The sequence below is a fragment of the Prionailurus viverrinus genome, chromosome B3, assembly GCF_022837055.1.
Source record: "Prionailurus viverrinus isolate Anna chromosome B3, UM_Priviv_1.0, whole genome shotgun sequence".
Lineage (NCBI taxonomy): Eukaryota > Metazoa > Chordata > Mammalia > Carnivora > Felidae > Prionailurus > Prionailurus viverrinus.
Window position 1 is genome coordinate 66,715,828 of NC_062566.1, and position 13,648 is coordinate 66,729,475.

The following is a 13,648-nucleotide window of genomic DNA, read 5'->3' on the forward strand; positions in this document are numbered from 1 at the left end:
TTAAATGCCTAATGGATACATACTTAAGAGATTTAATAACAATGCCTTCCTTATCCCTTGGGTCTGCATGGTTGAGAATCTTCCAGGTTAGGGATAGACTGAAAGTTTCATGCTTATATAAGAAATACGTGTCCTAACATCAGATAAAATTGTAATAATTCTTTCAAGAAAGAGTTTGTTAGTATTTATTATGTTCTTGGCACTCTTTTAAGTACCAGAGATACACCATGACCAAAATATTCAAAGACCCGTATCCACATAGTTTACTTTCTAGTGGGGACAGACAATTTAAAAAATAAGTAAAATATATAGGATGTCAAAGCATGATAAGCACTTTGGAGAAAGTGGAATGAGGACAGGAAGTGTGGAAGAAGGAGCTGAAATTTTAACTAGGATGATCATCAGAGAAGGCCACATGAAGAAGGCAGTATTTAAGCAAAAGCTTGAGTAGATGAAGAAATGAGCCACACAGACAGCTGAGGCCAGAGCATTCCAGGCAGAGGGAAACAAGTTCTCTATAAGATCCCAAGGCAGAATTATGTTCAAGTAACAGCAAGGAGGTTGGTTTGGCTGAAGTAGAGAAATTAAGGGGGAAATTTTTGGAGATTAAGTCAAAGAGAATGATCAGAGGGCCAAATTGTGCAGGACCTTGTACACCATAGTAAGAACTTTTAATTCCATGTGAGATGGGAAGCCTTTGGAGATTTTTGAACAGAGGAGCAACATTACCCCATTTATATTATGAAAATTTTGTTGACAATAGACTAGAGAGGGGCATGGCCATTTTAAAGCTCTTATTTCCAGTTAAATTAAAAAAAAAAGTTTGTTTCTTTTCAAAGGAATTTGTATCTGTAATCTGTCCTTAAGGATACATAGTTGGGGATGGGGAAAAGCCAGGGAGCTCATTTGCTCAGAATGAATGGAAAGTTCTCCTAGATTCTAAAAAAGGACATTCTAACTCTGGAATGATGTTTTTGTGACAATCTTAAGAGATAATGCAGGGGAGAGCTTGGGGAGATGGCAGAATAAGAAGGCCCTGACCTCATCTCATCCCACACTTACAAGTAAATATCATAAATATCCAAGTCAATAAACCAGAGAGCAATCCAAAGACCGGCAGAACAAACTCCACAACTAAATATAGAGGAGCTGCACCTGAAAGATTATGAAAGTCAGAAAGGCAGAGGAAGGATCCCTGTAGGAGGGAGGTAGCTGCACAAATGGAGAGGGCAGAGAAATGGGCCCTCATCTCAGGGAGCTCACACAGAGAATATTAATCCCAGTAATGTTTAGCTTTGAAAACCAGAAGGGCTGAATTCTGTGAGTTTGTAAAACCAGTGGAACTTGAAGCCTGGAGCTTTAAAACTCAGCTGACTCAGCACTAGGTGATGTGCCACGCTTAATGAGACAGCAGCCTGAACAGAAAGACAACATAAAAAATGGCAGTTTACACAATGAGGGTCAGGGGGAGGTGGAAAATGGGAGACAAATATGTCCATACTGATTTAGGAGCATGTTGGGGGACTCCTTGGAAAATAAGGGAGCTGGCAGGTGGGCGGTGTGAAGAGGTGAACTGGGGGAAAGAGAAGCCCCACAGGGTAGGCAGCTGTTTTTGCAGAGACAGGATAGAGGAAGGGAGGGGGGTGTGTGTGGCACATCAAGTGAATAGAAGAAAAGCACTCCCCCTGAAGGTAGCTGGAGAGAAAGAGAAAGAGTGGAAACACAAGGGACTGAACAAAAAATCTATTCCCCAAACCAATGACAGGTAGGAAAGAGAGGGTTTCAATACCATTAGGACTCTATAAACAGGGGATCACAGAGTCAGAAATTCTAGAGCTCAATACCTGGCATTGCTCTGGTGGGGATGAAGGGAGAATTCCCAGAAGCAGGCAGAGAGGTCCAAGGGATCCGTGGGCCACATGGGGAGAAGAGGTTCCCTGTTTGGAGAACAAACAGTGGCTCCAACCCCCAGGGGACTCCAGAGAACAGCCACATTTGCTAGTATTGGAACAAAGATGCCAGAGTGCGGTGAAACCTGGCGCCAGCTGTGTGTTGTGATTCGCCATAATCTCTGAACCTCTTCTGGCGCAAGCCAGCACCTGGGCACAATCTCTAAACCTCTGCCACAGTGCAATCCAATGGACGTTCTCTGGGGCAAGTCAGCACCCAGCCATTGCTCAGCAAGACCCTCCCCCAGAGGGTTGGAGCGGGTCCAAGCCACAGGGTTCTTAGAAGTGAGGGGTTTGGAAACGCAGCCCCATCTGAGTTAAAATTTAGGAGGGAGGTGCTGCCTGTCAGGCTGATGGCTTGGACAGGGACAGTGTAGAAGCAGGAAGGGGGCAGAAGCCTAAGACAAAGGAGGGGTACTTGATTGCAGGTTGGTGAGAGCGCAGAGTTCCTGTGCCAGAAATTAGGAAGCTGGGTGATTCTATATTCACCTCTCCCATGAATGGCATACTTGCACTTGCTGCCTACACTGATCGACCCCCAAATTAAGTAAAGACAAATATTTATATCTGTATTTGTTATATCTATATCTATACAAATATAGATCTACAAATATCTTATATCTATACAAATATCTGTATAGACAAATAGTTTTTTTTAATTTAAGTGCTTAGAGGTTTGGCACCAAGAATAAAGCAAGTATATTTGGGGAAAATCTCTCTCCCCACCAACACACACACACACACTTTTCTCCCCTATTAACCTGTGCCACTCGCTGCTCTCCTCCACTTCATCCCCCAGGTAGATCAGTTCCTTAGAGGAAGGAATCTCCACCAAGAGGACAATTTTCCCTCCCTCTCTTGGATATTTATTCCAACCTCTGTGTCTCACTATTTCAAACCACTGGGGGAAATATAAACAAATATTGGACCAGAGATACATAAACAGAGAACTAGATGCCTCCCAATGAACGTTCTGGGGAACTATGACTTCTGTTCAGGAGGGACATGTAAATTCTTAGTAATTACTGGCATGAAAAATACATTTCATTTGGTTCAGAATACTAAAGGAAGGAAGTCTCTGGGGCCACAAATGCTGCTCTCCACCCATGAATGTTTTAGATTGTTAAATGAGGACACTCTTGTGGCTGGAGTTTCCCCTTGCGTCTTCCTCTTGGAGCCAGAAACACCATCAGGTATGTAAGGAAAGTCTGCCTACATCAATGCTTCACTGCTCCTAGATACCCACGGCTGTCAGATACTAAGAATGTGCTGATTCATCTACAAGTCCATTCATTCTTTGTTCCTTTGTTCTTTGTAAGAACGTGTTAGGCCCTGCAGTTCTCTTCTCCCAACACATGGGGTAATAGATTCACATGAAGGATTCACTGGTATCACAGAGTTCCACTATGCAACTCACTTAGGAAAAATGGGGCTCAGATGTCTTGGATATTTGCGGGGGGGGGGGGGGGGGGGGGGCGGCAGGAATTAAATCTTCTTCAGTTACAATGTAGCCTGAGTCTTCTACCACTTTGTTTCTAATATTGGTCAGTAAATTTTGGTTGACAAATATCCTTTGGCAAGGGCAACTAAAATAGGATGTTATTTTTCAGAGTTGTTGGCAAGGGACAATTGGAAAGTGGAAACTGAGAAAGTAATAGGCAGACTCTCTTGTCCTTTAGATTTACCAAATTTATCAAATTACAAAATTTATGGATTAATCTTAAAAATATAAATATTTAGGGGCGCCTGGGTGGCGCAGTCGGTTAAGCGTCCGACTTCAGCCAGGTCACAATCTCGCGGTCTATGAGTTCGAGCCCCACGTCAGGCTCTGGGCTGATGGCTCAGAGCCTGGAGCCTGTTTCCGATTCTGTGTCTCCCTCTCTCTCTGCCCCTCCCCCGTTCATGCTCTGTCTCTCTCTGTCCCAAAAATAAATAAACGTTGAAAAAAAAAATTTTTTTTAATATAAATATTTAAAGGAAAAAGAACCCCTGCACTTAGAATTTTTAAAGTGCTCTTCTTTGGGCAAGCAGCTTAAATTTCAAGCAAGTAGCTGGTGTTATGGAGGAGGAGCTGGCTTCCTTATCAGTTCATATAGAATGGATTGTCCACGTTCTTTGTTGTTCCTCTTCTAACTGTTCATTTGTTGCATCACTTGAGGTGAACAGAAAGCTGAAGGAAGTGGATTTAAATTCACCCTTTGAGCTACTAACAGATGTGTTGTGAAGGTAAAGGAAGCAGAAATGGATGGATGCAGTGAGTTTCAAATTATTTGTGAAATTCATTTATCCCTCATTTTCTGATCCTGTATTCCACAGATAACTAAAGTTTCAATGTAGCACAAATTTTAAAAGGTCCTGGACATCCTGAAGTCAGATGACCAGGAAGGAGTTAAGACTTATGAGTTTGGGTTCCAACTCAAAATCATGAACTGGAATTCTATTTCTTTTCTTGGTGCCAAGAACTACCTGGCCTATGAATAGAGTAAGTCAATTCATGTCTCATATCTCTATTTTCTTGTGAAGCAAAAAGTATCTCATTTATGTCAAATAAAGTCAGCAATCATGCTACTACCCTCACTACATAGATTTATCTAAGTTATTATGAACTGGAATAAATATTTTTTTCAGGCCCACGGCACATAATTAGATATGTGCTATGAAACACACAGTTCAAGACACTACAGAGGTAGGTGGCAGTCTTGATTGCTTTCATAAGTCATAAGTTCCAAAAGGGGAGGAATTTTATTCATCATGTTTACTATTGTACCCCAGAACTTAGTACGCTGCTAGGAATATAATCAATAGTGAATAAATGTTTGTTAAATGCCCAAATGAATAAGTAAATGGGTAATATGCTACAATTTAAATTTGACATTCAACTTTTTTTTTTTAATTTTTTTTCAACGTTTATTTATTTTTGGGACAGAGAGAGACAGAGCATGAACGGGGGAGGGGCAGAGAGAGAGGGAGACACAGAATCAGAAACAGGCTCCAGGCTCTGAGCCATCAGCCCAGAGCCTGACGCGGGGCTCAAACTCACGGACCGCGAGATTGTGACCTGGCTGAAGTCGGACGCTTAACCGACTGCGCCACCCAGGTGCCCCAACATTCAACTTTTTTTTTTATAAGCCCAGTAACTATTTTCTGACCAAAAATGACAGCATGCAGTCTGAAAAACATAGGTATGGTTATGGAAAATATATGCAAAATTACAAATCTCCTGGAAATGTTTATACATATGGTCATAATTATAGTCCATTGAACTAACTTGCTTGGAAAATTTTAAATTTGCATAAAAATAATATTTATTATGCAGTTTTTTTCATCATTCTAAAACATTGTTAATCAATACAAATATCCACAGTTACCTTGGCAGTAAAACATTTACCATCTGAGTTTGCTCCAGGTTTGATGAAATACTGAGAAGCAAGCTTCATGCTCTCGGAAGATTATATAAATGGCATAAGGATGCAATTTTGTGAGTATCATAATAGTGACATTAATAAATAATGTGGTTGGGGTGCCTGGGTGGCTCTGTCAGGTAAGCGTCCAAATCTTGATTTCAGCTCAGGTCATGATCTCATGGTTTTTGAGTCTGAGCCCTGCATCAGGCTCTGCACTGATAGTGCTTGGGATTCATTCTCTCTCTCTCTCTCTCTCTCTCTCTCTCTCTCTCTCTCTCTCCCCCTCAAAATAAATAAACTTAAATAAACAAATAAATAAATTGATCAATTATCCTATGTTGGTTGTCAATATATTACTAAATTTAAAATACTGGTGGTGGTTTACCCAGCCAAATATCTTGAACTTTAACAAGAAAACTTTAGGACATAGAAATAAGCCTGAACATATTGAAAAAAAAAAAAAAGAAAGAAAGAAAGGAAGAAAGAAGCCTGGACAAATAGTTTTAGAAAGGTTGTTACCAATATCCAAGTTTATAGTAATATCTCAACTCCTAATTCATCCAATATGAGGAAGATTTTTCTGGTCTTGACATATCCTAAGGTAACCTTTCTATTTCTATTCATTATTTATTTAATTTAGGTAAAAGCAAGATGATGAATGGAAAGTTATGGTGCTTAGGGTTTAATTCATAGCAAAAAGTGAAGAAACATGGTGTTATATACTAGAAAAATTTGGCATACCCAGCTGTAAGTTATCTCAAGAGCCTAGCCATGATGTAGAATAGTGCAGCTTAGGGGAAAACAAGCCAGGATAAATGTTGGCATCCAAAAGAAAGTAATGTATAAGGGACATAACAGCTTCCATTTGTTATATAAGCCTCCAACCATCACCATAATGGAAGAAGAATGAGACTTACTTTGTTTTTTGGTTTTTTTTAAAATTTTTTTCAATATATGAAATTTATTGTCAAATTGGTTTCCATACAATACCCAGTGCTCATCCCAAAAGGTGCCCTCCTCAATACCCATCACCCACCCTCCCCTCCCTCCCACCCCCCATCAACCCTCAGTTTGTTCTCAGTTTTTAAGAGGGAATGACACTTACTTTGTATAGCTTTGGCAGAGTCCCAGGATCAATGCACAGAAGTAATAAAGGAGACATATTTTGTTCAACACAAAGTACTTTGAGAGAGCCAGAGATCCTCAAGAGGAAATGAACTAAATTGTTCTACAAATCCAGATGCCCCCTAGCAGAATGTGACCTAGAGAGGGCTACTCAGATGATTTTCACACCATTTTACAGAATCCTGAGGTTTCTAGATCACCTCTCTCAGAGCAGCAAAAGCAAAGGGTCTCAACACTCTCACCACACAGTTCCACTTATCTGCTTTTTATTGGACTTTTGTGTATGAAACTCTAAGAAAATTTATTGCTTCAGATTTATATTCAATTTTGTTTCAAAGTAAAGGAATGTATCCAAAATCTATACTTACACGTAGAATATCTAAGAGGTAATGATTTTAACATGAAAGATAAAATATTACTGAGACTCAGAGTTATAGGAATATTTGAAAAGAAGTGAGGTTCGTTCCAAACCAATCTTCAAATGGCCAGAGTATCTAGGAGTTACTGGCTTTGCACATTTAAGTAAACCCCTTAAATTTCTCTGAACTTCAGTTTCCTTATCTATAAAAGAGAAGGATGAAGCACACCTCCCTACAGCTCAAAGGGTCATTTGGAAGATCAAATGAGATAATTTATGTAAAAATACTTTGTACATTTACAAGTGAATTGTTAGCAAAACCCACAAATGTTCATTGTTATTCACTCCTTGGTTACTTCTGTTTCTCTAACAGCTTTGGAATCTCAGAACGCAACAATGCATTTTGTGACTGAGTTTGTCCTCCTGGGTTTTCCTGGTCAAAGGGAGATGCAGAACTTTTTCTTCTCATTAATCCTTGTGGTCTATCTCCTTACTCTGCTGGGGAATGGGGTTATTGTCTATGTAGTGAAATGGGACAAGCGGCTTCACACACCCATGTACATCCTCTTGGGAAACTTTGCCTTCCTAGAGATCTGGTACATCTCCTCCACTGTCCCAAACATGCTGGTCACCATCCTCTCTGAGACCAAGACCATCTCCTTCACTGGATGCTTCCTCCAATTTTACTTCTTTTTCTCACTGGGTACAACAGAGTGTTTCTTCTTATCAGTTATGGCTTATGACCGGTACCTTGCCATCTGTCGCCCACTACATTACCCTTCCATCATGACTGGGAAGCTCTGTGTGATCCTGGTCTGCGTTTGCTGGGTGAGTGGATTTCTCTGCTATCCAATCCCCATTGTCCTCATCTCCCAACTTCCCTTCTGTGGACCTAACATCATTGACCACTTCGTGTGTGACCCAGGCCCATTGTTCGCACTGGCCTGCATCCCTGCTCCTTCCACTGAACTTATCTGCTATACCTTCAACTCAGTGATTATCTTTGGGCCCTTCCTTTCTATCTTGGGATCTTACACTCTGGTACTCAGAGCTGTGCTTCGTATTCCTTCTGGTGCTGGTCAAACTAAAGCTTTCTCCACATGTGGGTCACACCTAATGGTGGTGTCTCTATTCTATGGAACCCTTATGGTGATGTATGTAAGCCCAACATCAGGAAATCCAGCAGGAATGCAGAAGATCGTCACTTTGGTATACTCAGCAGTGACTCCACTCTTAAACCCCCTTATCTATAGTCTTCGAAATAAAGACATGAAAGATGCCCTAAAGAAACTCCTAGGATTAAGAAGTAACCCAAACTGAGACATGTTTGAGAGAGAAGCAGAATTTATCACTTCTAACCTTAATTATTCATAAAAACAATAGAGAATGGCTTCAGAAAGTCGTGTTCCAGCTCACACTTAAGTAGAGGGAGATACTTATTTTTCACGGTAACTTAGCAGTTCAAGTTCAGCTCATCAATGAAAAATGTTCAATAAAACATTTTAAATTATCTCACTGGATAATTATATTGTGTTATTATATATATCTTCTTTCCCTGTGATGTATCCTCATTGGTTTAATCTTAGCTGGTGGAAAGAATCACATATATGTGTACCTAGAGCCTTTCAATAGAGGGTGCAATCTTCTAAATTCAGAAAATACTCTTAAAGACAATGGACCAAGGGGCCACCACTAACAACAACAACAACAACAACAAGCCCACCCAGTAACAGACATTTTCCATTGTTTAAAGCTGTCTTTCACACCAAAAACAGAATATGTTTCATACTTCTTTCACTTAGAGATAAAGTACAAACTCTCCTTCCTGCCAAAGCTCTCATTCACTAGACTCCTCAATCCATTCTTCTTTCCTGTTGATCCACTGTCTAAGCCCTGCACTTCACAATGATCATTCTACATGTTCTCCCAAGTGGGCATCTTTACTCTTAGTGCTTACTCCCCAAATCAGTTGTGACAACTCCACTTGTAATATGGAATAACAATGTCCTAAGCATATTTTTACGCCTCTCAGAAGGCTATAGAGCAACATCTGAGTCAGGAAAGCATTAAGAGAAAATTATACCAAGAACAAATTCCATCTTTGTGCCCAAACCCCATGCTGAAACAGGAAAGCCATTAGGTGAAAGGCCAATGTAGTTAAAATGAAAGTACCCCCTTTTAGTTATGGCCATTCGGGAAATAAAATTAGGTGTGCCAGGAAGATAGGCCTGCTGGTACTAGTTGATTAAATACTCTCACACAGTGTTTCTCAAACCTTTCACTCCTCAATCCAAACAAAGAATGTTTGGCAACAGTGGTCAGAAAACATGGGGCATTTGGGGTCAATATTTCTTTGAAACTCTAAGTTTTATCTAAAAAATGATCACAAATTATACTTTCTGTTCCACAGTACATACGTATTTTGTGTAATAAAGAATTATCTTCTCTGAGTAAAACCTTCCCTTCAGGAAGATATTTAATTAGGAGCTCTGTGTATCCCATGGCATACAATCACATACCCTGTTTGAGAAATACAAACTTAAGGAGACAATGGGGTCCCCAGAGAGTCAATGTAGCACATTATCTAATAATAACTATGGGCCAGCCTACCAGAAATATTAATGAAACCCCCAGGCAAGAAGGAAGAAGGTCCCTAGAGAAAGTTACAAGATCACATGAAGAGATACCTGAGAATTCTCAACAATGGCCAAAATGGCACATAAACTAAGACCAGCACATAGTTTCAGCACACTCTGTAGGAAACAGACCACTAGAATCTCACAGTGCAAAGGAAGTGAAATAAGTCATGTATGAAGCTCTCACAGAGGGCTTCCACATTAAAGGCAGTGAAGGAGAGAATCTTCGTGGCCTCCCTATGAACTCTCCCCAAGATGACCTAGGAAAGCTTCACAGTATATAGGAATCATCATCTCTGATGGGCATTGCTGATATTATACACCACAGGTGGACCTATTCACCTATATATTTGTTCATTCAATATGCTCAAGAGATTGAGTATCAAGGAATATTGGTTACTCACAGCTCAAAAACAAAAACAAAACTCTCAGAGTGTTTAGATCACCCTGGAACTTATACTCCCCCAAATAAGTACACTGAATTGTGTCAAAGTAATCCACAGCTCTTCCCCATCTCAGGAAGTGTCTGGAGCACCAGGAATGGTATGACTTTCACAGGTATTTTGAACAAAACAGTGTGGAACTAGCTCCATCCACTGGGACTGAAACCAAGAGAAAACAGAGATTTGTTTTGTTTTGTTTTGTTTTGGTCTCCTCTCTCAGTTCTCTCCTCTTTGTTCATTCCATTACTTATGTCCACCATCAGGAGAGGTGGCATTAAAAAAAATTTTTAAGGGTAAAATCATATGAGTGTGTATAACAACTAAGATTCACATAGGGTTTAATGGTGAATATATTAGGAAATGCTTCTTATAATTATGTTGGAAACCATTTGTGAAATTCATTTACCATGCTTTCCCTAGAGCTAATAGTTTTTCTGTGAAGTCTTTTTTTAATGTAAAAAACAGTAGCCTCTAGCTCAAACACATGCATTTTTATTTTGAGTCAAAGTCTGTGAATCTGATTCAAGTCATTGTTGCTGTTTTCCCAGGGGTAAGTGGCTGCTCTCTGCATTACTCCTTTCTTGTCTTGTCGAGAAAAGAGAGCTCTTGTTTGGAAAGCACAAAGTTCCCACAGTGGGAAACCATTTTTTATACCAAATTATCTTACCAAAATCATCCATTCTATGGAACCCTTAACAAAAATTATGATCAATGCAGGTAAGTTTAGTTCTTCATAATCATCTTAATTTAAAAAATTAAAAAGAATTTATCTCCATCTTTCGATTTCCTTCTCTTCTTGGTTTCTTGTCCACAAGACTGCAACCTGCTTTGACTTAACCAGTCCAATAGGAAGGTTGTGTTTGCTTCTAGACGAATAGGTTCATAGTTCACTTTATGCATTATTCATTTAGTGAACTTGCAACAGCTGTTTCATTGTAAATATATTTATATCACTTAACATAATCTCACTGAATAGAAGGATTTTTCTTATGCTCAGTGAGTACTATAAATATTTTATACACACCACTTCTATCAAAATTATTTTTAAGCAGAATTTTCCTCTTATCAAAGAAGTATCTTGCTAAAAAAATTCTGGAGATTTTAATATGTTAAAGCTATCATTGTGTTCTTTTCTCTGAATTATTTGATTCTTAAAAAGGTATCTTTGGTGATGGTGTTGTAAAGAGAATAAGGTCAAATTTTGGAATATGGGAAATAATTATTTTTGATACATCTTTGATTCTTTTCTATTATTTTGAAAATTGAGAGTATTTTTTAAATAGACTAAATCTATTTAAAAATCTTCCAAATAATAAACTTTAGGAAGATTGTAGCAGCAGTGAGAAGAGCTTTACAAGAAAATCTCCTGATGATTTTAATTTTCTTCTCCAATACATTGTATCTGTTATATTCATCTTTAATAACATAGATGTAAATGCATATGAAGCATAACTTATCACATGAAATTAATCATTATGGAGTGAATTATAGTGACTTTTTATTGACAAAAACAAAGGAATAAATGCCAAATTGTAAATGAGCTTTAATGCAATGTAAACATCTTTAAATAGGAAGTAGCTGTAAGAATTTGATATCTGAACATCTTTGTTGATTTTCTCCCACTATCATGAAAAAAATGATAGAAAGTAAATCTCCTAATGGAAATGGCTCAAGAAAAAAGGTAGGGGAGACAGAGAGGGTGAGAATCTGTAATAATGTCAAAGCTCAAACCATTCAAATCTATACAATGTGCCAGATACAAACCTATTTTTACATGATAGCATATGTGTCCTCACATTCTGAAATGAATAGCACTAACTTCCATATATGAACAGTTTTCACTGAAAAAAAATTAAACATAAGACAAACCATTTTTGCCTCTAACACAAGATTTCTTTATATCTAAAAAAGATTAAATTTAACTGATTTTGCCCACTGATAAAGAAAGTTCAAGTAGCTTAGAATTGTACATTTACAAAAAATCAGGGCCAAAGAGCTCACTCAGAATAGAGCAGGACTTATTCAAAACTTGCTTTAGAATATTCAGTACATTTTTCTGCATCAAACTGCCTATCCTAAGAAAAGTTTCAAATGTCTCAGCAGAAAAGTGACTTGTCATTATCTGTCTTCTCTCCACAGTCTGGGGGCCATGAATAAGTCAGGGATATCTACTGTGACACAGTTTGTCTTGTTGGGTTTTCCTGGTCCCTGGAAAATACAGATCATCCTTTTCTCAATGGTTTTGTTGGTCTACATCTTGACTCTGACTGGGAATATGGCCATCATTTGTGCAGTGAGGTGGGACCATCGACTCCATACACCTATGTATGTGCTCCTGGCCAACTTCTCCTTTCTAGAGATCTGGTATGTGACCTGCACAGTCCCCAACATGCTGGTCAATTTTCTTTCCGAAACTAAGACCATATCATTCTCTGGCTGCTTCACTCAGTTCTACTTCTTCTTTTCCCTGGGCACAACTGAGTGCTTCTTCCTCTGTGTCATGGCCTATGATCGGTACCTGGCCATCTGCCGTCCACTGCACTATCCCTCCATTATGACCGGGAAGCTCTGTATCATTCTGGTGTGTCTTTGTTGGCTCATTGGTTTCCTTGGACATGCAATTACTATTTTCTTCATTTCTCAACTACCCTTTTGTGGTCCCAACATTATTGATCACTTTCTGTGTGATGTGGACCCACTGATGGCATTGTCCTGTGCCCCCACACCAATCATAGAGTATGTATTCCACTTTGTGAGCTCTCTTATCATCATTCTCACCATTTTGTACATTATTGGGTCCTATGCCTTAGTGCTCAGAGCTGTGCTTCAGGTTCCTTCTTCAGCTGGGCGGCAAAAGGCCTTCTCTACCTGTGGATCCCACTTAGCTGTGGTGTCTCTATTCTATGGAACCATAATGGTGATGTATGTGAGTCCTACATCTGGCAACTCAGTTGCTATGTATAAGATCATCACACTGATATACTCTGTAGTGACACCAGTCTTAAACCCCCTCATCTATAGCTTACGCAACAGGGAAATGAAATTTGCCCTCCGTCAGGTCATTTGTGGAATAAGAATCATCCAACCCTCATGAAAAGGTTTTGTGAGAAACAATGACTCTTTTTCTGAAAGTGGAACAGTAACTCTTTTCTTCCAATCCAAACTGATTTGACTTTATTCATAACCATAATGGTCCTGTGGTACAAAACAAAATTCATGTATTTAGTCATATTTGGATGTGCTTTTAGTTTCATGAATCTGTTTCCATGGAAAGAGATTGCCACCCAACACAGAGAAAAAAATAACTCTTAAAAATCTCAATATTTACCTCCAGGAAGGTTTTGATTTTTTCAGTATACAATCTCTGTCCACACAACTTGGTTAAGAGATATGAATCAAATTGGTTATTTGCTTACAAGGCTGTATAATGCTTCATTTTTAAAAAATTTTTTAGTGTTTATTTATTTATTTTGAGAGAGAGAACTTGCAAGGAGAGGAGGGACAGAGAGAGAAGGAGAGAAAGAGAAACCCAAGCAGTCTCCATGCTCAGTGCAAAAGTGAACATGGAGCTTGATTCCATGATCATGAGATCATGACCTGAGCTGAAATCAAGAGTCAAATGCTCAACCAACTGAGCCACCCAGGCATATAACACATAAAATGCTTTTTGTCATTTCAACTTGGACCAATCTTGAAAGGGTTTTCACCCCAAAGCACAACTTGGAGAATAAGG

The 13,648-nt window shown here is 39.1% G+C and overlaps 2 protein-coding genes across 2 annotated transcripts; both read left to right on the plus strand.

Annotated features, from left to right (window-relative positions):
- Positions 1 to 7,163: 7,163 nt before the first annotated feature.
- LOC125168364 (olfactory receptor 11H6) lies at positions 7,164 to 8,156 on the plus strand. Its single transcript, XM_047863435.1, has one exon. It carries the CDS (start codon positions 7,164 to 7,166, stop codon positions 8,154 to 8,156), a length of 993 nt encoding a protein of 330 aa, XP_047719391.1.
- A 3,896-nt stretch (positions 8,157 to 12,052) lies between these two features.
- LOC125168349 (olfactory receptor 11H7) lies at positions 12,053 to 13,009 on the plus strand. The gene has a single exon (XM_047863415.1). It carries the CDS (start codon positions 12,065 to 12,067, stop codon positions 13,007 to 13,009), a length of 945 nt encoding a protein of 314 aa, XP_047719371.1. The 5' UTR covers positions 12,053 to 12,064.
- The last annotated feature ends 639 nt before the right edge of the window (positions 13,010 to 13,648 follow it).

What these genes read in the sequence shown, in the direction of transcription:
- LOC125168364 (XM_047863435.1), top strand. Translation starts at nt 7,164, where the DNA reads ATGTTCATTGTTATTCACTCCTTGGTTACTTCTGTTTCTCTAACAGCT.
- LOC125168349 (XM_047863415.1), top strand. Translation starts at nt 12,065, where the DNA reads ATGAATAAGTCAGGGATATCTACTGTGACACAGTTTGTCTTGTTGGGT.